Source organism: Saccopteryx leptura, chromosome 8, assembly GCF_036850995.1.
Source record: "Saccopteryx leptura isolate mSacLep1 chromosome 8, mSacLep1_pri_phased_curated, whole genome shotgun sequence".
In the NCBI taxonomy this organism is placed as follows: domain Eukaryota; kingdom Metazoa; phylum Chordata; class Mammalia; order Chiroptera; family Emballonuridae; genus Saccopteryx; species Saccopteryx leptura.
Genome location: NC_089510.1, coordinates 29144805 through 29169857, shown reverse-complemented (window position 1 = coordinate 29169857; position 25053 = coordinate 29144805). Strand labels below are relative to the sequence as shown.

Genomic DNA, 25053 nt, shown 5'->3' with positions numbered 1-25053 from the left:
TTCTTAATGAGATATTAGTTTGACAAAGAGAGGACTCACAGATTGCAAATGGAAAGAGAGAGAGAAAATGAAGTGGTGATGGGTATGGGCCCATGATTTCAAGTCGAGGGAAGAGAATGATTCTTCCCTTCACTAAATGGTCCTCAACAGAGGACACCTTAGCCCTCCAGGGCACATCTGGCAATGTCTGGTGACAAGTTTGTTTATCACAACTGGCGTTGTGTGTGCTATCGCATCTAAGTACAAGCCAGGGATGGTGTTCAACATCCTGCAATGTACAGGACCAAATATTAACCAACCCAAAATGTCTATAGTGCCAGAGTTGAGAAACCCAGATCTAGTTGGAGAGCAAGAATATATTGGGGGACTGTACAAAGAACTGTTTATGTGCGAGAGATGTAAACTAAAGAAGCTTGAACCCTATGGCCTTAATCTTATTAAAACAGCCCCATATCTGACAAGCTAAGAGTTCTGTTATTATCACGAATCCAAAATCAGAATTAGTTTAACATAGTTCACCTGACCTGTGGTGGCGCAGTGGATAAAGCGTCGACCTGGAAATGCTGAGGTCGCCGGTTCGAAACCTTGGGCTTGCCTGGTCAAGGCACATATGGGAGTTGATACTTCCAGCTCCTCCCCACCTTCACTCTCTGTCTCTCTCTCTCCCTTTCTCTCTCCTCTCTTAAAATGAATAAATAAAATTTTTTAAAAAATCTAAAAAAAAAAAAACATAGTTCAAGACCTCAGTTATTTTCTTATGGGTGTATGTAATAAAAGCATTTTGAAATTCCATTTTAAATTGTATGCATATGTCCAATGAGCAAGTTAGCAAAAAATGCTTCTGTTAACTTAAAAATAACACTCTCGCAGTAAGCATTTCATTAACTTTATCTGGAAATCAATAATAACATACTTTTAAAACAGAGCTGTGAATCTCTCATCCCGTTGGATTCTTAAAAGATTTCGAGGGTAGCATTCTTCTAGACCATTATTCTATCTCTGAGGAATAGCTATATTTTACTAATCAAATTAAAGTTGGGGGGAAAGGCACTCATATTAGCAGACTGTGAAGATGAACTGTACCTTTCATTGTTTGTCAATACATACTTCATAAAAATCTTGTTTTTACCTTTGTTTTATTTCAAAAAGTTTTTAATTTTATTATTAATTAATAATACTAATGGAATTGTTATGAGATCATTCATTTTAATTCAAACCATTTTTTTTAAGAAAGTCTTAAATTTCTATTTTCTGAGTTTCTCTTATAATTAAAACTTTGTTTTAAACGCCATTTCTAAAGTCTAAGTTCCTAGTTTTTTGTTCAGTCCTGACTAGCAGCTAGATGGTACAAACAATAAAAACAAGTTTAACCCCTTCTATTTGCTTCTTCCAAACATGGAAGAGTGAGATCGTCCGGATTGCCTCTCTCTTTTCACAGAAGCACCTCTGAGGATGACACTTGAACTCCCGCTGTGGGCCATTTATTCCCGGGACGGTTCTTTCATTCTTCAGTTTCTGCCTTTGTCCTAAATCGGGTAGCTGCCTTCATTCTCGTGGCTGCTGTCTTGGTTTCTATTAAGACTTCTTTAGAGTACCAAGAAATTGGAAACTTTCTGTGTTTCCAAATATTTGTAATGAAATTGTTGGAAATTTGGTATAACTGTGTTTATACCTTTAGAGCCAGGTACATTTTTCTCATCAACCTCAAAGGAGAAATAGGGGTAATTTTGTTTTTTTCAACAAATTCTTCAGTCTAAACTAACAACATGTATCTAGCGGTTCACAGTGCATAGAGCACTTCCTTATACGTTGTCTTGTTTGGATTTAGCAACAACGGTATGAAGTGAATATTATTATTATTCTCTTCTTGAAGATAAAAATGAACTGTCAGTTTAAGTGCGGTTTATGACTCACAAAGTTCAAAGTGAGTCTCTAGAAATTAACAGCCAGGTGTTCTGATTTCTGCTTTATGTGCTCCAGGTCTGAGTTCTGCTCTGCTCTCCTGACCACATTTCCTGGGGGGCCAGGGGAGGAAACAGGATAAAATTCCCTAGAGCAGTCCATTTCATTCTATGTAATAACCCATTTATTATGCCCCCCTTCTCCTGGAGCCCCAGTACTGCAGGCGTCTGTCTTGGTCACTTTTTCCAGTTCACCCCAGCTCTCGGACTCATGGCTCAGTCTATGCTCAGACCCTGTTCTCTTAGTCTTCCTGTTGCTGCATTTTAAAATTGTGGAAGCAGTGTTTTTTTTTATTAATTTTTATTGATTGACTTGGGAGTGAGAGAGAAACATTGATGTGTTCTTCCACTTACTTAAGCATTCAGTGATCGATTCTTGTCTGTGCCCTGACAGGGGATCAAACCTGCAACCTTGGAGTATCAGGAGGGTGCTCTAACCACCTGAGCTACCTGGCCAGGGCCATAGAAGCAATTTTTAAAAAATATTCATCAGTTCAGTCTCTTTAATATCTTCTGCAGAAAAATGCTAAGGTGTAAAGAGTAATGTAGTCATTTCAATATGCTAGTATGTTATCAGTATGTTACTATTAAAAGTTAGGCATTAATGCGATAGAAAGAAAAGTGGAAATTACAAACCTTTACTTATTCAGACTCGTTTTACCAAAATTCATTGCTGTACATAGTTAATGTTAAGATCTCAGGTGGATAAAGACACTGGAGTAGTCCTTTAGTTCTAAAGCACTTGGCACCTGCTTACTAGTGGAAGATAGAGTTATACTCAGCAAGAGCAATAAAGCCAGGTAGTGTCTTAAAATCTCATAAAGGAATTATATTGACAATTCTCTATTTGTGTTTGTGTGATATATATTATTTTAAACTCATGATTACTATTATATGCCAGATACCGCTTTAAGCCCTAGAACTACTGGCATGAACAAAACAGAAAGTGCCAGCCCATCAGCATTTCCACTGAGAGGCGAGAAAGGCGAAGACAGAGCTATGCATTGTGTTTCCCTATCAGGACCTGAACCAGCAGCCACAGCTGAATGACGCACATCAAAGGACTTAACATTGATTCATTCATCCACCTGCTCACTGTCCCACCAGACTTATACTGAGAACCTGGTACCATTAGACACAAGGTGAACATTGAATGCTCAACCCCCTAATTCTGACCATACCTCCTCTCAACTTAAAATCAAATTAACACATATTTATTGAATATTTATTATGTATTCAGTCTTGACTACAATTAGAATTACTGGAGAGCATTTTTCAAATATCCATGTGTATGCTTTACTTAAAGCCAATTGAGTGAGAATCTTGAGGATGATATCCTGACATTAGTATTTTTCCAAAGCTCCCTGGTGTGTTTCTGATGTACAGCCAGAGTTGAAAACACATTTCCTATCAGTGTCCAAAGAGAGAACAGAAGAAAAATCCAACCATGTTTGTAAAAAGATAGTACCTTTTCTAGAACTGCAGAAAGAAGCGGTGGTGGTGATGGTGGTGGTGGTGGTGGTGGTGAGCAAACACTTAATTTCCCTTCATATTTTTATCTAACAAATATATGTTGACTCCTATGAGCAGGGAGGAGTTGGAAAAAGTATAAAGCATGTCCCTTCCCTCCAGGCACTTAAATTTTGATTAGATATAAAAGACAGAGAGTCTAGAAGAAAAGAGTGCTCGAGAAGTATCCCCAAATGGCAAACATCACACATAATCTGGTCTATGAATTTTCATAATGATAAAGGACATTTGGGAGTCAGGATCTTTTCTGATGCAAAACCAAGAAAAACATCCACCCCACATTAAATATAACCCAGTTAATATTAGTCTTGCAACAAAAAAATCCCTGCTCATTTACAAATAAGCAGCCGGTGTCTTATTTCAAGAGAGGTGTTCTCATTAGGAATGTGTGGCCTCTTCACATAGACCCACCTATTCGTGAATGTGGTACTTACTTGCAGAGACATACACCAAAGGCTTCAGACAGTCAGGGCCCCCAGTTAGATTTCTTTTATGAATAAATTGTATTTTTTAGGAATATAATAACATAGGAAAAAAATTTAAGAATATAATTGTTTAAGAATGATTCCCATTGTTAAAAATACATGATTTCATGTTTTATCTTATTTAATCCTCACAAGTATATCATGGAGAAGACGAATCACATGTCAGTGTTAAGTGACAAATCCAGGGTTTGAGTTTAGATCTTCCTAGTTCATTGTTCTTTCTTACACCCCAATGGCTCTCAGTCTGAACTTCACATCTGAGTACCTAGGGAAGTGTTTCAAGGTTGCATGGCCCAATTCAGTAGTTCTTACAATAGGTGGATGGGGGAGGGGGAGGCTAAGGGGTGTGTAACAGGGAAATAAGACAGGTGCTTCAAAATAATTTTAATGACTTTTACTGTCTCTTGCTTTGAAATGAATAATAGAGTAGATTTGTTAACAGTTATAAAGTTTGTAGACAGCTATGAAACAAGAGAGTATTTATGAAAAGATAAAATAAGAATAGCATGAGATAACAGTTTTGATGTCCCATAAATACTAAATATCTGGCAACCTAACTTTTTTTTTATTTATTGATTGATTTTACAGAGAGAGAAGGGTGCATGCCAGGAGAAGTACCAACTCATGTTGCTTCACTTTAGTTGCTCCTTGGTTGCTTCCCAGACATGCCTTGACCAGGCAGGCAAGCCCAGGGTTTTCAACCAGCGGCCTCACGTTCCAGCTTGGTGCTCTATTCCCTGTGCCACCGCAGGCCGGCTGGCAACCTGACTTCTAAGTAACTCTCTTATTACACAAGCCTTACTACAATGTCAATGACATATACTGTCTTATAAGCAAAATTGCTTTGAAAATGTGAGCTCAGGCTTTCCATGTGAAGAATCAAGATCAAATTCAATAAAATCTCTCAGAAGACTCATTTTAGGCTCTTGCTAAAATGTAGAGTTGAAACTAGTTAGTCTTGTATGGGAATTCAGAATTATATTGCATTACTGAAAGAATATTTAATCTAAACAAGCTGTTGCTGTCTGAAAAATTACGTCGTTTCATAAAATAATACATACTTGTTAAGGATCAATCTACCCCAGATATCCTTATTTATTTATTTATTTATTTATTAGCAAGAGAGAGACAGGAAGGGAAAGAGATGAGAAGTATCAACTTGTAGTTGTTCATTGATTGCTTCTCATACATGCCTTCTCCAGCTGAGCTATGACACCTTGCTCAAGCCAGGGACCTTGGGCTCAAGCCAGTGACCATTGGATCATGTCAGTTGACCCCACACTCAAGCTGGTGACCCCACAGTTAAGCCAGATTAGCCCACACTCAAGCCAGAAATCTCGGGGTTTTGAAGCTGGGTCGACACTCTATCCTCTGTGCCACCACCAGTCAGACTAGATATCCCTATTTTAGATCTAGAAGTATTTTATTCTAATGCTTCAATGGTGGCCCATTGAAAACATCTTTATATAGGATAGTTTAAATCCATTTTGCCTGTTTTTAAATATATATGTATCAACACATTCTATGAACGTGGAGGAGACACAGGGTCCTCAGGTTATGATGCAGTTCCAGTCCTAAGACAGTGATGTCACCCAAGTTTTGTTGTAAGTCGAAACATGCCATAGCCTAAGTCATTACCTGTGCTAACACAGTTGTAAAACCATCATCTAGAAGGTAAAAACACAACTAAGCCTCAGAAAACAATACTGCGTATCCTTCCACCACGTGCAGCCAAACTGGTTCTCACATGTAGTCTGGAAGTACGATGCTAACAGCATAAGCTGCAACACTCACATCTCAATTTTTTTTAAGTTTCTATGGGAGTGAGTGTCATAAACTCAAAGCGTCATATGTCAAAACTGTTGTAACCTGAGTACCCCTTGTATACATATCTATAGTATATATAACATATCCAATATATTCATATATATATCACATATCCAGTGAATGTACACATTTGGGATTAGGCATTTACCAAACACAGTTTACAAGGGAAGTAGGACTTCTGAGCCATACTACTTTTCTAGGAGAAAAAATGCAGCCTATTTACAGTTTCGTCGAGTTTAGTTATCTTCTAGCTTGTGCGGACTTTGGTCATCCTCCTATTTTATCTTTCGAAAGGCTTTTGATCACATAACTTACGAAGATTTCTTTAGGCTAATTAAAGAAATATGAAACTCAGAACTCTTATCCTTCCTAGTAATCACTTGGTATCCATTTCCAGAGAGAGAAGAGTTCTTTATCTTACCCAAGGTCAATTCCCTTCATCTATAATCTATATTCTGAATTCCCTCATTGCTGATTTACTCTAGGACGGACACCTTCAGGTTGGTCCTCTGTCCTGTGTGTCTTCAGCCTTTTTCATTTCCACTGTCTTCTTCCTCTCAAACTAAAAACACGCTCAGACTTTTCCGTTCCAACCAGTGGGGGAAGGATAAGGCTTCCTGAGCCTCCCTTCGTCCCCTCGCACCCAGGTTCTCCTGCGGCCTCTTCCGGTCCTCCTGTACGAGCTGCCATCTCGCCCTCCCCTCCATTCCTCCGTCCACACTTGGGCTTTTGCTTCACAGGTCACTTCCAGCATCCTTGTAGTCACACCCAGCGGACACTTTTCTACCCTTGTTTATCTTATATCACCTTTCAACAACATTTAACCCTAGAGACTACTCAACCCACCGTCAGTGTTTTCATCCCTAACCTTCTGTGACCCCGTTTGGCCCCGTTCTCTCCCTCCCTGTATGATTGCTTTTTCTTAAGCCCCTTTGCTGGCTCATCTTCTGTCTCTCTCTTAAATACTTCGCAGGGCTTTAATCTTGCTCTTAATTTTATCCCTGCAGAATTCTGTTCATCCTTGGCTTCTGCCAGGGGTATGTTGGAGCCAGCTTCTGAGAACCAGTTATGCACATCTGTTCTCAGCCCTTTGTTCAATGACTGTTACGTTGGTAGCTTTAAATTGGCCAAGGTGGGGGTATTGATGCCGTGGGAATCAGCAAATGTTACAAATGCGGAGGGGGGCGGAGTGTTTTTCTCTGAAAGCTAGTTTAACGAACGGCACACCAATGGCTTCAGCAATGACGTATGTTCTGCCAATTCCCAAACCTGTGTCTCACACTTTCTGAGCTTCAGTCATTATTTCCTGCTGATTTCTAGCCAGCTGCGCTTGAATGCCCAAATGGAACTCGTTTGAGTAGTCTTCCCTTATTCACGGTTGAAGTTACCCGCCATCAACCGTGGTCTGAAAACATTAAATGGAAAACTCCAGAAATAAACCAATCCATAAGCTTAAAATTGTGCAGCATTGAGAGTAGCATGATGAAATCTCACAGCACCCCGTGACTCAGTCATCCCTTCGTCCAGCTGGTATACCTCGTATGTGCTTTCTTCCCGTTAACTACTTAGTAGCCATGTCCGCTGTCAGGTTGGCTAGTGCAGCCTCACAGTGCTCGTGCCCAAGTAACCCTTACTGTACTGGGCAATGGCCCCAAAGTGAAAGAGTGGGGGTGCCAGCCATTTGGGTATGCCAAAAAGACACCATAAAGTGCTTATTTTAAGTGAAAAGGTGAATATAATGCAATGAGATATTTTAGGAGAGACTTCAATCACATAACTTTTATTACAGTATATTAGTATAATTGTCCTATTTTATTACTATTTATTGCTGTTACTCTCTTAGTCTAATTTATAAATTAAACTTTACATAGACATATATGTATAGAAAAAAACAGTAAATATTGGGTTTGGTACTATACAAAATTTCAGGCGTCCACTGGGGCCTTGGAACATACTCCCCGCTGATCGAGAGGACTACTGTGTCTCCTCCCAAACCAGGACTCTCCTAGACCAGTTCATGCTTTTGCTAATGGCCCCACTAATTCTGTCATCCTTGTAGAAAACTAACATTTCTCCCTTGACTGGTGTATCTTTTTTTTTTTTTTTTACAGAGACAAAGAGAGAGTCAGAGAGAGGGATAGACAGGGACAGACAGATAGGAACAGAGAGATGAGAAGCATCAATCATCAATTTTTTGTTGCGCATTGCAATACCTTAATTGTTCACTGATTGCCTTCTCATACGTGCCTTGACCACAGGCCTTCAGCAGACCGAGTAACCCCTTGCTTGAGCCAGCAACCTTGGGTCCAAGCTGGTGAGCTTTTTTTTTTTTTTTTTTTTTTTTTTTGTACTTTTCTGAAGCTGGAAACGGGGAGAGACAGTCAGACAGACTCCCAAATGCGCCCGACCAGGATCCACCCAGCACACCCACCAGGGGCGACGCTCTGCCCACCAAGGGGCGATGCTCTGCCCCTCCGGGGCGTCGCTCTGTTGCAACCAGAGCCACTCTAGCGCCTGGGGCAGAGGTCAAGGAGCCATCCCCAGCGCCCGGGCCATCTTTGCTCCAATGGAGCCTCGGCCCGCGGGAGGGGAAGAGAGAGACAGAGAGGAAGGAGAGGGGGAGGGATGGAAAAGCAGATGGGCGCTTCTCCTGTGTGCCCTGACTGGGAATCGAACCCGAGACTCCTGCACGCCAGGCCAACGCTCTATCACTGAGCCAAACAGCCAGGGCCTGGTGAGCTTTTTTGCTCAGACCAGATGAGCCCGCGCTCAAGCTGGCAACCTCGGTGTCTCGAACCTGGGTCCTCTGCATCCCAGTCCGACGCTCTATCCACTGTGCCACCGCCCAGTCAGGCGACCGGTGTATCTTAATTGATTGTTCTGTATATGTCTAGACCTTGTTTTACAAAAGATTTAAGTTATCTTAACAATCCCTATAAAAGGACAGTACAGAATGATTTCTCTCACAGTGATAGTAAAGGAAGGAGTCTGGCCTAAATAGAAGTGAGCACAAGAAAAAGATGAACTCAGAAGTGAGATGGGCACACGGCACGCCTGCCATGAAGTCCAGGCAGCTGTGTACTGCCAGTGCACGGCACACCCTTAGCTGCTCTGGATCCGTCTTTGCTAACAGCTCCACTGTGCCGGCCTGTTTCTTCACCCTCCCTGCCTCCAGACCTCCTGTCCTCCTGCCATCTCACTCACTCCTCACAGTGCTTCCAGAGATGATTCTTAAACTCGAATGTGATTCTATAATGCCATTTTTTTCTTCAGCTTAGAAACTTGGAATAGCTCTTCACTGCCTTTGGGACAAACACACCCCCTAGGAGCCCTCTCCAGGAGATTTTCGGTTCATTCTTTAAGATGCATCTCAGGTGTCACCCCTCTGTGAAGCCGCTCCTGGCTCCCATTGGCACTTCTTGCACTGGACGTCCATATCCCTCATGTGTATCTTTTATTCGATTCAGTATACAGTTGTTGAATGCCTGCCTTATGCCATGAATTATATTTGGTATTAAGGATACAGAGTAAACAGTCTTTATTTTTTAAGGACCTCTAGTTGAGAAAAGATTTAAGCATATCATAGAAAGTGTGATGAGTGTACAAGAGAGTGCAAGGCACAGAGAACACAGAGAAGAGGAGTGCTGTCTCCTTGCACACGCATTCTATTGTGATCGCTACTTGTATTTCCCTCCCACTGGAATAGGAGGCCTGTGTATTCCCTGCACCACAGTGCAGATCACAGAGTAGGTGTGCAATGGGAGGTATATGTTAGATGGATGAATGAGTGAGCGAAAAGAAACTGCAAGAGCTGTCTGAAAATATTTGGAATATTATTGACAAATTCCAGTGGTTCTTGGCTCCCCTTGTTATCTGTTACCAACTTTAGAGTTGGGTGGATGGGGGTATATAAATATGAAAACTTGTATATTCTTGTACTGAATAGGCTAAATCCTTGCCTTGGGAGCCTCTCTTTGTGGTTCAGCAAGTTTTGAATCTGTTAGCCTTCAAGGAGGAGCTCAGGGTCTCGCCTTTTCAGTCAGCCCTTTGCCAAACACATCAAAGAAGTCTGTCACTTGATGGTTCATTTACTGTACAGCTTGCCAGAGGCTCAGGCAAAAGGTCCCAATTAAAAGATCTGTGTGTTTCTGTGGTCTCTTAATGGTGAGGGAAGAGTTCCCAGGGCCTCATCACATCACCGAACAATACATCCTCTTAATCTTACTGGATTAAAACAAAAAAAGCCCCACACCATTCTAAAACTTCATAGTTTAGTTTCACCTATAGTGCAATTCCTCTAATCTCTGAAAGCTTCTGTTCATGCTGATATAAAAAGTGTCTAGACTCTATAACATTGTTTCTCAGTCCTGGCTTTAAAAAAACAAAAAAGGAAAAGCAGTATCAGACTTCACCTCTGGAGAGCTGCTGGCCTGCTGCGGGCCCAGGCATGGGTATTTTTATAAATGCCCTAGTTGATTTTAATGCGTAACCTAAACACACTGGCTTAGAGTCAAGACCAGAAAACCTTGTCCTTAGCCTGGAATTTACTTCAAAAGATTGCCACTCTCTTATCCTTCAGGTCTCCACCTAAATGTCACCTTCCCAGTAGGGCCCCCACCGTCACCTAATCACTGAGAACATCTACCACAATCTGAAAATAATTTGTACAGTTATTTGTTTTTCTTAGTTCTTCTCTGTCACTACTACCTGATTAGGAACTTTATAACGTATTTCTAGTCATCTACTGTTGGGTGAATGTGAGCGACAGCTCTAGGAAGATGTGACTGCTGCTGGGCTGAGTCCCCAGAGGGGAGAAGGAGCTAAAAGAAAGCAAGCAAGTTTTTATTTATTTATTAATTAATTTATTTATTTATTTTTACAGAGACAGAGAGAGAGTCAGAGAGAGGGACAGACAGGGACAGACAGACAGGAACGGAGAGATGAGAAGCATCAATCATTAGTTTTTCGTTGTGCGTTGCACCACCTTAATTGTTCATTGATTGCTTCCTCATACATGCCTTGACCGCGGGCCTTCAGCAGACCGAGTAACCCCTTGCTCGAGCCAGCGACCTTGGGCTCAAGCCGGTGAGCTTTGCTCAAACCAGATGAGCCCGTGCTCAAGCTGGTGACCTTGGGGTCTCGAACCTGGGTCCTCTGCATCCCAGTCCGACGCTCTATCCACTGCGCCACCGCCCGGTCAGGCAAAAAGAAAACAAGTTTAAAGGGCAAGAAACGTGTACTTGCCTTGCTCCTCAGACAAGAATTTAAAAGAGAATCACAGAATGTGCTCAGTGGTTGATTCAATTCAAGAAATACTACTACGCCTGACCTGTGGTGGCGCAGTGGATAAACTGTCGTCGACCTGGAATGCTGAGGTCGCCGGTTCAAAACCCTGGGCTTACCTGGTCAAGGCACATATGGGAGTTGATGCTTCCTGCTCCTCCCCCCCCTTTCTCTCTCTCTCTCTCTCTCTCTCTCTCTCTCTCTCTCACTCACTCTCTCTCCTCTCTAAAAATTAATAAAAGAAATATTAAAAAATAAAAAATAAACTACAATAAAAATAAAAAAAAAGCCTCTGAGCTTTAAAAAAAAAAAAAAAAAAGAAATACTACTACATTGCAGTGCCAGAGACTGCCTACCCCTCTACTTCTCTACAAAACAACAACCCAAAAAACTTTTTATTTACAAATATGTGTTTATAAAAAATTCAAATACTGGCCCTGGCCATTTGGCTTAGGGATAGAGCGTCAGCCCAGCGTGCAGACGACCCGGGTTCTATCCCCAGTCAGGGCACACATGAGAAGCGACCATCTGCTTCTCTTCCTCTCCCTCTCCCCTTCTCTCTCTTCTCCTCTCACAGCCAGTGGCTTGGCTGATTTGAGCATCGGCCCCAGACGGGGGCTGCTGGGTGGATCCTGGTCGCATGAGGGAGTCTGTCTCTCTATCTCCCCTCCTCTCACTGGAAATAAAATGAACTGCTTGGTAACTGTGTTGTATATAAACATGTAATTAAAGCCTCAAGTTGCCCTCTGGTTAGACACTGTAAGGATAACTTGATGATTTAATACAAACTGCATTTTCCTTAGATAATGTAGTTACTGTGTGATAGATTTTTGAAAGTATTCAATTTTTTTAATTACTCTGTATTTTATACACACACACACACACACACTTCCCCAAAGTGATTTCATAACATACCTATTACTAATGAAGGTTAGTTATTTTAGAGGATAGTTCTATTCCCAAAATTGAAGATTAGATTTAAATTGTCCTGAGTGGTCAAATATTTGGTAGGACCTTCTCACTTTATAGCAGTTCAGCCATTGGGAAAAATGCTAACTATATAGTTCAGGGGTCAGCAAACCGTGCCTGTCAGATCCAATCCAAAATTGGTAAAGAAATTTTTATTGCAGAACAGCTATGCTCATTCATTTACATATTATATATAGCTGCTTTTGTGCTGTAATGATAGAAAAAGGATTTGGAGGTTTTGTAGAGAAGTAGAGGGGTAGGCAGTCTCTGGCACTGCAATGTAGTAGTATTTCTTGAATTGAATCAACCACTGAGCACATTCTGTGGTTCTCTTTTAAGTTCTTGTCTGAGGAGCAAGGCAAGTACACATTTCCTGCCCTTTAAACTTGCTTTCTTTTCGCTCCTTCTCCCCTCTGCGGATTCAGCCCAGCAGCAGTCTCAGTGACAGAGACCAAATAGGTCGCAAAGTCTAAAATATGTGCTCTCTGGTTCTTTAGGGGAAAAGTTAGCTGATTCCTGCTCTGGTTGATCAGAAAGATTATACCATCAGTAGCCAATCGGAACAAACTAACCGAGCCCAGTGGATGAGCGCGTGTTGATGGTTCTGGGGTTTTAGTTCTAGTAATAGGAAGAGTGGGTGGCGCACGCCTGTTTGCCCTTCCTGGGACGGCAGTCTGGCAGAGCATTGGTGAGTGAGGGGGTGGGGCAGCAGGGAGGGGACGTGCTCCATCTAGCCGGGTCCCATCTTCCTGTTAGGCAGGTCACGTCTTCTCCCTTTCTATTCTCTCCCCTCCCAAGGGGAGCGGTACTCATTACAGATGTGGCCAAGGTTTTTAGAATACCTGTAGGTTGGATCCTTTAAATTTAAACCAGTCTGCCCTGTCTTTGCTGCCAACCTTCATAAATCATTTGGTTGAACAATTAAAGGGCTGGGCACCTTTCTGAATGTTGCTCCAGGTGCAGTGGGGTGACCCCTCCTCCCACAACTGCAGGGCATGCATGATAGAGGACCCCACACAGTGTTAGCTGTGAGGAAAACACCACACGGCATTTAGTTTTCACCTCCACTGGGCTTGCCTGTTTCACCCCAACCCCAGGTTTGTTGGAAATTCCCCTCTGGGGATTTCCAGTGCAGATCTTCCAGCGTTCAGGTCTCTGAGTGTTTGCACTGACCAGCCTTGGACAGATGTGGTGCCGTGACAGAGGGGAAGCATGACGGCGTTACGGCAGGACAGGCTTGCCAGACCCACCACCTCCTCTTTGCCCCATGTTGGTCCCCAGTAATGGCTCCTTCTGCAGCTTGTGATGGGTGGGCTCACCAGGTGTTATCTCTTGGGTAAATCCTTACAGACTGGCCCTGAATCTGGTTTAGAGTTAGGGTTCCAGCATCCCTCTTAAGTTATAAATGATTTGGAGGTTGGACCAACCTCATCCTCCCCTCCCCCTTTCTTTCTATTGATACATCCCTTGCAACTCCTTGTTCAAACATTGCCCCTATAAAAAAATAGCTATTCATACATTATATCTCCTGATGAGTATTTGCTCTTAAGCTTCTATAATTTAAAGTTTCACCATAATTTCTGGTGTGAGCATTCACATTTTCTAGAGCCGCCAATTCCTACCTGCCATGTTTTCCTTGCTCTCACAAGCTTCGTACACAACTAACTACACACTCTCCTAGTAATTCAAGGAGAGAATGGTGGGTAGTCAGAATTTGAATGGCCTATGAAGCTGAAAATAAATAAAGGTAATTTTGTGCCTGACTTATAACTAAATATTTGTCCCATTGTATAGGTGTGACTGGCCTGAGGTTTTAATGCTGGCATTGCAGATTTAGAACGGACCTTGAAGATCATCTAATTGTACAGATATGGAAAGGGCCTATAGACCTGGATTGACTTGTCCAAAATGATGAATCCTGGTTTTTTAGGCCTTCAGACCAGATGGCTTAATCTAAAGTTACACATTCCACCCAGAAGACTTCCCCTCTAAAAACATGATTTAAACGAAAAGAAATACCAGAAACTTTACTGTGGGTTCATACTGCTTTCTCTGATAAGTATGCGTGTGATCTGAGACTCTCTCTGCTGTCTGCAAATCAGACATTCTTGCTGGGTTGCATCAGAGTCCAGGCGACATGATTGATGAAGAAAGGGCAGAGGAGGGATGACGTAATGGCTCGTGCAACGGTTACCTGCGAATTATCTCTGGCTGTGTCCTGTGCGGTGTCTGTGTGACTCATGCGCTGACGCTCTGCCATCCCTGTTGTTCAGCACTGTAATCTCACACTTACCTCACCCTATGTTTCTCTCCTTTTCTTGCCAAATCTGATTAGAAGCACTTTTGTTTTAAGCCCATGTTTATGAAGCTGTAAGAGGACTTTGTACCAATGACCATGTGGAGAAAATAAAGGACAGTTCGAACAAGCAAATTACATACTGACTTGGTCAAATCAGCTTGACGTCTCTCTCAACTTAGTTCAGCAAATGCTTACATAGCACCTACTATGTGCCCTGCTGTGTCGACGCCGATAGTTTTCTTCCTGACATGGCTGTGATGTCTCTCAGCTTCCGTTTGACAAATTGACAGTGAACAAACCTGTATAAGTCAGAGGATACGGTGCATGCTTTCTGTGCTTTTACATGCACTTGTATACCTCAAAGCAAAGCAGTTCTACTTGTACCTATTTTACAGGTGAGGACACTGGCTCAGTTCATTTAACAAATATATGTCAAAATTTGGATTGGAATCCTTGTCTTTTGACACCAAGTACAATGTTTTTTCCACTACATCACAAGTGCCTTTGATTTACATACTCAAGGAACTTTTGCAAGAAAAATACCCAATTCTCTCAAGTTGATCTTCATACTTGATATAGCCTCTGCCTCTGTTCTTTGTTTATCATTGGGATACTACAAATCAAGAGAATAGGCTCAAATATATCTATTCTTTGGTGGATCTGCATCATATGAACACAAATTTGCATGAATTCAACTACACTGCTCAGCAAATGCATATAAAAAGAATAACAATTTACACTGTGCAGATACATCTATCGAGATAATATTCAATGAGCCTGTGCTCATAGAGAACCTGAGATAGACAGGTATTGACTTTTCTCAGGCCTGTCTGTTCCATGTTCTCCCTCAGGGTGACCATCCTGACTTGCTCACTGTGCTATTTTGTACAACATGCATCCTAAACACAAGTCAACTGTTTCATCTTGTATTCAATCAAAGACATAAGAATCTATGTAATGCCAGAGGAGAAGCCCACCCGGGTTTGGCCTACCGAGAGATTGTATGCTGGCTTCCAGCACGGGGCCTTCCTAAGGGATTTTCAAGGTAATTTTGACACAACTTGAGTTATTTTTGTTTATATGTTTTTTCAAAAATCTAAACTCCTAGTAAAATACAGCCTGTAAATTGATATTGGTTGACAGAGAATTCTTGTTTAGGTTGAACTGATACTCTTGGGCTCGTTATGTACATAGGTATATATAATATATCTTCCATTTTCTGTTTGTTGTGCCAGGTTGGAAGGATTAATACCAAGCAGATCAAATACTCACTATGTTCGTAAGAGAACTGTGTTACCACTGAAACCAAGGGAGGAGAACCAAGAGAAGGAAAGTGTGATAGGGTTCCCCAACAGAGTGGTGCAAAGAGAGGGGGTAATTAAAAAAAACCCATTGAATTTAGCCACTAGCGACCTTTGAGAGAATAGCCGTGACCCATCAGAAGGTCAGAAGCACGATACAAGATGTGAAGTATCATCTTATGTCAGATCGGAGTAATCAGCAGAATATGATGCATCCAAGAAAGGGGCAGCAGGAAGAGAGGGCACGAGGTCTGGGAACGAAGCTCTGAGAGCCAGGAGTGGGTGACAACAGTACCTAAAAGGTAGGACTTGGAGGTTAACAGCAGAGCACAAGGTGGCATCAAGAAGCATTCTGGCTTCTGAGCTTTTCCGAGATTCCCTCTGTGCTGCTGGTGGGAAGATCCAGCCTCGTCTCTGAGAAGCAGCTTCTTGTAGCCTCACCCCCATGGCAGAGCGGGTTTCATGTGGTTATTACTTTTCTAAGTAGTTAGGTTCTAATTTGCTCTCAGTTTGGGAAATCCAGGCTGGCTCTGCCCCGCTGTCATTGGGTTGGAGAAGAGAGTGCCGGGAAATCAGCATAAATAACTAGAGGGCCAGAAATGGTTCGATTCTCATGAATAGAAAAACCAAGTCATTCATAACACCAAACCTTATCATATTCAAGGAAGTGGAGTTAAAGGGCACCTCCCTTTCCTGTATTTGTGTAGCTAATAACACCTTGCATTCTTAAAAGTGAAATCCTGTTGGTGATCATTTCTCTTCTCTCCGATTACTCACTTTGTATTTTTAATCGCCCTTCAGTGTGAACTACAGGAGACTGCTTGACTCCAGCCACTAGGAAACAGGCTGCCTTGGAGAGGTTGAAGGTTGGAGGCTAAGGCACTTAGATTAGGACAGGCTCTCATGCTGGAATCTCTGTCTCTCCGAGGTCTGTGCACAAGAATCCCCTTAGGTGCTTATTAAAAATGTAGATTCCAGAGCCCCACCCTAGGCTAACTGAATATAAATCCATGATCAAATGTGGTTCAGGAATATGCATATTAATAAGCACCCCTGAGGAGCCTTATGCAGCCTAAAATTTAAGAACCACTAGTCCAGGAAAAGTGTACGGGATATAAGAAGCCAAATTCTAGAAAAGTAATCTTTCTTACAAACCAAATTCTTATTCTAAAGTTAAATTGTATGCATATATAATATGGCCAGGCATGTTTGCTTTAATGAAAATCTATAAATCTTTTTTGAAACTCTTAGGAGAAAATTTTAAATGCAAGATACAGGCAAGATGTTAGCCATAGTAATAAATAAAATTAAAAAAAAAAACACTTGGATGTCTTGAGGAGAAGGAATTTTTATGTGTGTGTTTTGTGAGATTTCTATCATTTCCCATGAAGGGGGGAGGGAGGTGCAAGGAGGGAAGAAACAGGGAAAAGCTCTCCTTGGCTTTGAAGATCCAGACCCTCTCTTGGGCTTGCCTCTGAGAGCAGCTGCTTCCTATTCACAGAGCTCTGCCACAGGTCCGCGCCGTCTCATTCATTCCGTACCCACTGCAACCCTTATACACGTACGGCTCTTCAACCCTTATACACCCGGACTAGAACGGAGAATAGCAGAAAAGGAAAAAGCAGTTTGATAGAAAATGGAATTTCTTTTTATAGAAAAGAGGGAGGCAACGATTCTGGGTTCCAAAAAAGTGCAAAGCCTCAAACCAGAAAGCCATCGCCCTAGGCCTCTGGGTAAAGCCACCTGCTGTAGTTATGAACTGTAGGGCACGTGGGTGTATTTAGGGAGTGCTAGGCGTAGGGGCGGTAAGAGAGACAGGCTCCAGTTCCCCTGCCCCAGATGAGATAACCTCAGAAACTAATTTAAACTCATCTCTTCCCCAGCCCTCATTTGATGTTTTTGGCTTTTAATTAAACTTTGTTTTTGTTGGGTTTGAATTATTAACTTTGTATAAGTCATTTCCCTAAAGAATCTAAATTTCTTCACGATAGGAACTGTTACGTAAGTACTTTGAGTACATTCACCGACTCACTTCTTTCCTCCTTTCCCATCACCATCCCTCCTACTAGCCATTTCGTCTCTGATCCCTTTTCATCGAAGTATCATCTATAATTTTCTGCTGTAAAAGCTCCTTTAAAAGAATTCTTCTACATAGTCATGGAAGCCATCATTTAGATCCTGGAAGTTTGTTCTCCTCTTTTTATTTTTATATTATTAAAATTAGGCTTCGCAATGATAAGAATCCAGCTTGCTTATCATGCCCCTTTTCTCCGCGTAAGAAAATTCTGATTTGGGATGCACTCAGCACTAAGCGTTGTGAGTGACTCCTAGAATTTGCTACTTAGGTTAGGAAATTAAAGCTAAGAGCAAATGTGTCTGGCGCTATTTTGAATCAGATAACCAAAGTAGTAATTGCAGCATGTCAGCCAAAGTAAGCAAACTTTTTTGATTGGTAGACTCATGATGCATTGTCTTGACCGGTTTGATTACTGAACCAAACTGCAAGCTCTTAAAATTGAGCTATTGCTCAATTTTTTTTTTCTTTTAGTTTTCAAGTATTTTTGTATGGTCTCATTTTATGTGTTCTTTGTCCAAAATCTGACCATATTCACCCCCACAACTCTTTCAGTATTACTGAGTGTGTTACTTGGCTTATTTTTTTTTATGTGAGATTTATCCCATCTCATGGACTGTAATTTTCCCTGACTTTCTGTTTCTCGTGTCCTTGGCATTGATTAGCATATTGACAGGTATTTGAAATGGAAAGAAGATGGGAAATCACCTGTCATTTTTTTTGTGTTTTGGTTTTTGTTTTTGTTCTAAAGGACTTCATTACTTTTCCTGTTTTCTCTTTATGAGCATGAGAATCAAGGATTTGAGTCTCTCAGATTTAGTGTTTTTGTCTTGTCTTCAGTGAGATCAATATATCTCCTTGCCTAAAATTTTTATTTGACTAGAAAACAATGTGGAGCAGACCCTTAGTAACATGTCCATAAAACTGATTTTTTTCATATTCACTTGATGCATTTATGAAACATCAAATTCTGGAAATCCGTGCTTGTATATCTCTCACCATGAAAGGTGGTACAATGAGAGCCACCAAATCCTGAAGGATACGGAAGTCCAGTCAGGGGAAACCAGAAGAGATAAATGTGCAGTGAAGAAGACAGAGACAAAACACGCTCTTTGAGTGTCTGAGGCCCAGGAAGGCCCACAGTTGGCCCGGAATATGTAGAGATTTTGTTCTGGTTGCAATGAAGGCCACCCTCCAAAGTGCCTTGAATCCGACAAGGGCCTCGCTGATGGAAGCGGGAGTGTGTATAAGCAAAATGGGCCTCGTTGCTTTGAGTACCATTATTGCGAACTGTAATGTGGGACTGACCGGGCTCTTGGGAAAAATGCATTTCATCTGGTGGCAGCAGGAATTCGGCCAGAGTTGGCCACCAACAGAGTAGAGGTAGATACCGGCTGGTATCTTCTGGTGAGCAGATTCTCATGACCACCCACTCGTTGGTTACTGCAGAGCAGGTTTTCAGGTTCTCCTTTTCCTGCAGTTTGGGAAGCGGAAACCTCCCTTGGGATTAGGGATTGGAGTTGGTTTCCCCAGCACACCCTCACCGTGAGATTTATATACAGGGAGTTGCCTTTCTCATCTACCAAGTTGTCATAATATTTTTTACCTTCCTGATCTTTGTACCAACGTAATCACAATCAATCGCCGCTGACCTTGGCGATGATCTCTTTTCTCACATCTGGGTTCTGGTCTCACAGTAAAGCTGCTTAAGCATGGGGGAGGGGGAGTCTTTCCATAAAGTTAGAGTTTTTCCTGATAAAGGTAAGTACTCCACCCCTCCTTCCCAATTAGCTCCCTGCCAGCAATAGCACTGACTTGAGCCAGTGCCATGTGTGTTAATTCCATAAGGACTCGCTTGATAAAGGCTGTGCAGGGCAAAGGGAAAAAACAGCCAAAGCTTCTAAGCTAAAATTTTCCACGATTTCCATATGAGATGCAGCCAGGGCACCCTGCATCTAATTGTTACCATGTGTTTGCTGTAGTCCTTGGTGCCCCGCAGTTCTCATTCTCCAACACTTTTAGAGATTAGAAATTATAGGAAGTGCTAGCAAGGTCAAGATAGAAATCTACTCTGCTGCAGAGACTTTGGTCTTTGACAAACAAGAAGTACAATGGCAAAGACAGAGCAACTGTGGGATTAATTCTGTGATCTTTCCAAATAATTGCTAAGTAATTATTGGTCTATTAGCAACATTCAGTGTTGTATTTCATTGTTCCATTAATATTTTACATGTGTTTGTTACTTTGTTTCCCATCTGGTTATACATTCTAGATAGGAAAAGGATTGCTGTTTTTGCTTTGCCCCGTACGTTTTGGGAGGAGAGCTATCTATACACAGTACGCACAGGGAATGCCAACACAAAGTAATTGGTATCTAACTAGTTGAAGCAAAGTGATTTCATAGATCCCTGGGCTTAGGAGAGATTAATTAATGAATAGTAATTGCAGAATACTCAGACAATTCAGAAACCTGTATACCTATAAATATAATAAATATAAGAAAGATATTTTTCTATATATAGCTGATACTGATTTTCAGATCTTACATAATGATAATTTTAGCCTCAATATCCACCAAACTTTACCATAGTTCCTAATGGATAGTAAAGTTGACTGGTTTGCCTGTCCAGATAGCTCGGTTGGTTAGAGCATCACCCCAAGCACAGAGGTTGATGGTTCGATCCCCAGTCAGTGTACATACAGGAGCATATCGCTGGTTCTCTCTCTCTCTCTCTCTCTCTCTCTCTCTCTCTCTCTCCCTGTCTCCCTTCTTCTCTGGCTAAAATCAATAAATAAAAATTTTTTTTAATTGACTGATTATTGGTAGACTGAAAAGGAAAAATAAAAGAGCTCTATTAAACATTAAAGTGTCCCTGAATGAGAATAAGACTGCCTCCTGCTTGAAGAAATTAATGGATTTTAACCGAACCTATAATATTACTAAGAATAGAGGATTCATCTTCATTCAGTTCTGCTTATTTTCCTGTTGTCCTGAAACACAATGGCAGCTAATCTAAATTTCCACGTAATTTCTCTGAGCAAGCTAGAGCTCCCAGCAGAGGCAGTAATACTGGTAGCATTAAAAGCAAGAACAAGATCGCCTGCCCCTTTAGCCACCTAAGCATCAGACATTAATGGGCCGTGAAAACTGGAGAGCTGAGGTGACCATGGGTCAGAGCGAACGTACAGAGGCGAGCACAGTGTAGGGGAAGCTTTCACCACCTCCACTCTACTGAACCTTTTCTCTTGATAGAGCAAGCTCTTAATTCCCCAGGTTACTAATCTGGCACCTTTCACGGACATCCCTGTTCACTTTGAAAAATAAAAAAGGAAATAACCAAAAACATCTAAGTGTTAAGGGGGAAGGAAAATCAACAGAGGAAATTACAGTAGCACTTAAAACAGTGGCACCTTTTTCTTGAGTCATGTGAGGAGAAGATATTTGAAAGTTTGCAGCTTGGACTGTCTCGTTAAGACAGTATCCAGAGGTCTTGGGAGAGAATGTGGCATACTTACACCGCCACAGCTTAGCTATGGCCTTTAATGCACATATGTGCCCACATTTTCAAAACTGATCTTTTAAAATATATCTATGTGAGAGTCAAGTGATTTGAAAGTGAATAGCACTTCCTTTCCCCTTGCTCTTACTCCATCTGCCATTTCCTCTCTGAGGTTAATTACCGTTCCAAAGGAGTCGGCGCTTCCTGGCCTGGTGTAGTTGCTGTTTGTTTTGGACAGTTGTTAAGATACCTGCCATGTCGTATGAAATCTAGTATATCAAGGGTTTGAGCAGCATACCAAGTTCTCACTTTCTCTCTCTTGTTTTTAGGTAAGTCATCGGATCAGAGTAAACATGTCATTTCATGGAATTTTCCATTTGGTAACGTATTACTATTTTTGTCAAATGATGTAAACTGTCATTTTTGTGATTTCTCAATCTGTATTTTCCCACACATTTGAACTCTGTAGAATACTCTCCTCTGTATCAAAGGCAAGGGTGGGGGTGGGGGGCTGGGAAAGAAGGGAAAAGGCATATAACTAAGTATAAATATATTTATCAGTCAGACAAGCGCTGTTTAAAGAAACCTGCCTCTTTATAGCTATTTCCATCAAATCTGACTGTTAAAAAATGGAAATGCAAGAGTTACTATATTTGATTGTATTTAGAGAAAATTGGGTGTACTTTAGAGACTCCACCAAGTTTAGAATAGTGGCTTTCCATCTGTTTTTGGTGAAAATCTGGCATTCCTCAAAATATTATTCTACATCTTGTGAAAAACACTTTTTATTACCAGACAGATTTTCTTTTGAATCATAGTTGTGAGTCTTCAGATACTTGTTTATTTTGAACGCAGTTATTAAAGAGAAGAAACAAAATGCACAATTTTAGAAGTATAAAACTAGGACTCTGTGGCACACAGATGGTAGCAGAGCTTATGGTCTGTAAAATAGCTGATGGTTCATATTGGTAGAAGATCAGAGCCTCCGAGAGGTAGAATGAGAAGGACAAGGGGAGGCATCATCACCTCAGATGGCTTCTCCCTGATGTCCTGGATTTTTTCACTAGTAAGAAGGTTGTAAGCTCCAAAACATTAAAAATATATATTATTTTAACTGATTTCGATGTAAAATTTTCTAAAATGTTTCCATTTATTTGCCTTAAAAGAGCACAGGCTGACCATAATTTAAATGTTTTTGATAACCCAGGGTCATTATCAAGTTCTCTTTGCATTTCAGCAAATGTTGATTTAGCATCTCCTGTGTATGATGGTCCTCTTAGGCCTTTTTGGATATTTAAGTCTGTTTACCACTCTTAGACAGCTTCTAAATGCTGTGCTTCTGGGGCATATTGGGCCAACTTTTTATAGCATTTCTGATTTCCTTGCTGTGAAGGCTGACAGACACCTGTGAAGGTTTCTTACTGAGCCACACTCTCTAATGTGATGCTTTTAATCTTTTTAGAGTGTAACCAACCATATGAACTGCATATAAAATAAGAGCACGCCTGACCAGTGATGATGCAGTAGACCATCAACCTGGGATGCTGAGGTCCTAGATTTGAAACCCCAAGGTTACCGGCTTGAGCACGGGCTCATCGGTTTGAGTGCAGGGTTGCCAACTTGAGTGCAGGATCATTGACATGATCCCAAGGTTTCTGGCTTGAGTCCAGAGTCGCTGGCTTGGCTTGAGCCCCCTGGTCAAGGCATGTATGAGAATCCTTCATTGAACAATTAGTGTTGCAACTACAAGTTGATGCTTCTCATCTCTCTCCCTTCCTGTCTCTCTCTCTCTTTCTCTCTCACTCTCTTTCACTAAATAAACAAGTGAATGAATGAAAGTATGAGAGCACACGAGGAAACTCATGTAATGAAAGAGTTCATGAAATTTGTAGATTTTGGCTGCTCAGGAACCCTTCTTTTGCTTATGACTTGAATCTTTGAAGGTATGCGAAATGTTGCTATAAATTTATGAAGCAGAGTTCCTTTATCCTATTCCTTCATAATGCTTCTAGGAACAGATGCAGATTATTTATTGCCTCTGTCTGTGTTTTTTATGACCAAATAAGAATTAGTGATATTTAAAATTTTAATCAGCATATTCCCATCTAATTATAGTTCACAGCTTTCTTATGAATCATTTTATATTTGCCTGAAACTTGGTTTAATTTTTAACTATAATGGAGACCTTTAAATATATTGTTATTTTTCAAATTCAGTTTTTGAGCCTGACCTGTGGTGGCGTAGTGGATAAAGTGTCAACCTGGAAACTCTGAGGTTGCCGGTTCAAAATCCTGGGCTTGCCTGGTCAAGGCACATATGGGAGTTGATGCTTTCTGCTCCTCCCCCCTTCTCTCTCTCTCTCTCTCTCTCTCTCTCTCTCTCTCTCTCCCCTCTCTATAACGAATAAATAAAATCTTTAAAAAAAAATTCAGTTTTTGAATATATATCTGTAATATATAAATTTACAGCTTGTGATATTACGAATACACACATATGCCACCGAATTCGTAATAAAGACTTCTGTAGCAGGATCATTTTGATAGTCTCCTTTGTCAAATTGATGGGTCTGAAGACTGTTATCATTAAAAAGTAGTATTTACAAAATATTTGTTAAATTATGTGACTCTAGGTAATTACCAATCTAGGTGAAAGTGAATTGCATGTTGGAAAGAAGGCCAACTAGTGTGTACATTATAGAGAGCAGAAAGAACTAATGCATTAGATCAGAATGTTTCTGATACAGATTGCAGCATCAAGCTAGGTGAGGTTTTTAGCACCTCCCAGCGACCATGTTAATCACACCTGTACTGCAATTACTTTTCTCTTTAATAGTAACAGTTAGTTAGCTCATCACATCCCTTGAGTACTTTTTTTATCCTCTTTAACCCTCTGTTTTATTTACGTGCCCAAATCTACCGGGCGGCCACATACCAAATGAGAGCAAGCAGGAAGCCCCAGAGTAACTGAAGAATGAAATTCCTCTGTGGATGCTTTGTGTTACCAGCAACATGTACACTGGGATCTTGTTTGAAAAGTCTGTTAAAAAAGAAATTTGAGAATCTTGAGTTATCTGCCATTTAAAGTTAAATTGTGTTTTAGTGGACTTAAAGAATGTAGCAGATCCTTTTTTTTTTCTCCAAAATTATTTCTAGACTTCTTAAGTACGGCTATTGATTATCTTTCCATTCCTTTTCTGTTTAAAAGTCTTTTTATACACCATATAAATGTCAGCCAGCGCGTGTTTGTATGAGTGTGATGTGTGTTTGTAAGACGATCTTCCTTTCAAGTAATAGAACCACAACATTAAGGGGTAAGAGAATGTTCTTCATATTGTCATCTAACTTTATGGTTTATTTTCATTTAATTTTTTTTAATCACTTGGAATTTATAGGAGAATTCCAGAAAGCTGCAGTGGTTTTGTTTGTTTGTTTGTTTGTTTGATTTCCAGTTGGGGAAGTGGCGAGCGTGAGGTTGAGGGCAGGGAGAATGTGGCTCAAGGAAACTGGCTTGAGACCTCTACATGTTACATGCAATGTTATTTTCTGAGTAACATCTCTCTCTGATTGAATAATCACCCTGGGTACTAGCCATACAAGTTTTATTTCTTGGAAAGTCTTACTATCGTTGAGAAGTTTGCTAGCATATCATGTACCATGTAATTTTATTTTCTAAAATTGTGGCGTTTAATGTCTTCATTTTTTAATGCAACCTTTTCAAACCCTTGTATCTTTATTTTTTTATTGTTCCCACACCCTTTTAAAATTTTTATCTGATTTTTTTTTTCCATTCACTTAGCTATTTTGCAAAGAAGTCTTTTGCAGATC

General features: G+C 40.9%; 2 protein-coding genes across 6 annotated transcripts in view; one reads left to right on the top strand and one right to left on the bottom strand.

Moving 5' to 3' along the window:
* The window catches only part of CMSS1 (cms1 ribosomal small subunit homolog), a 419693-nt gene that overhangs the window by 196903 nt on the left and 197737 nt on the right, over positions 1-25053 (top strand). Inside the window, exon 2 of one of the 4 annotated variants that reach the window (XM_066347858.1) lies at positions 21559-21609. The exons of the other annotated variants lie outside the window; for them this stretch is intronic. Coding sequence (XP_066203955.1) covers positions 21559-21609 — 51 coding nt within the window. The remainder of the gene's footprint in view (positions 1-21558; positions 21610-25053) is intronic. 4 annotated transcript variants of the gene reach the window in all.
* Positions 1-25053, bottom strand: part of FILIP1L (filamin A interacting protein 1 like) — a 317903-nt gene that overhangs the window by 188543 nt on the left and 104307 nt on the right. The window contains exon 1 of one of the 2 annotated variants that reach the window (XM_066347856.1): positions 24161-24174. The exons of the other annotated variant lie outside the window; for it this stretch is intronic. The gene's annotated coding sequence lies outside the window, so the exon portion shown is untranslated. Of the gene's footprint in view, positions 1-24160; positions 24175-25053 lie in introns of those variants that run through there. 2 annotated transcript variants of the gene reach the window in all.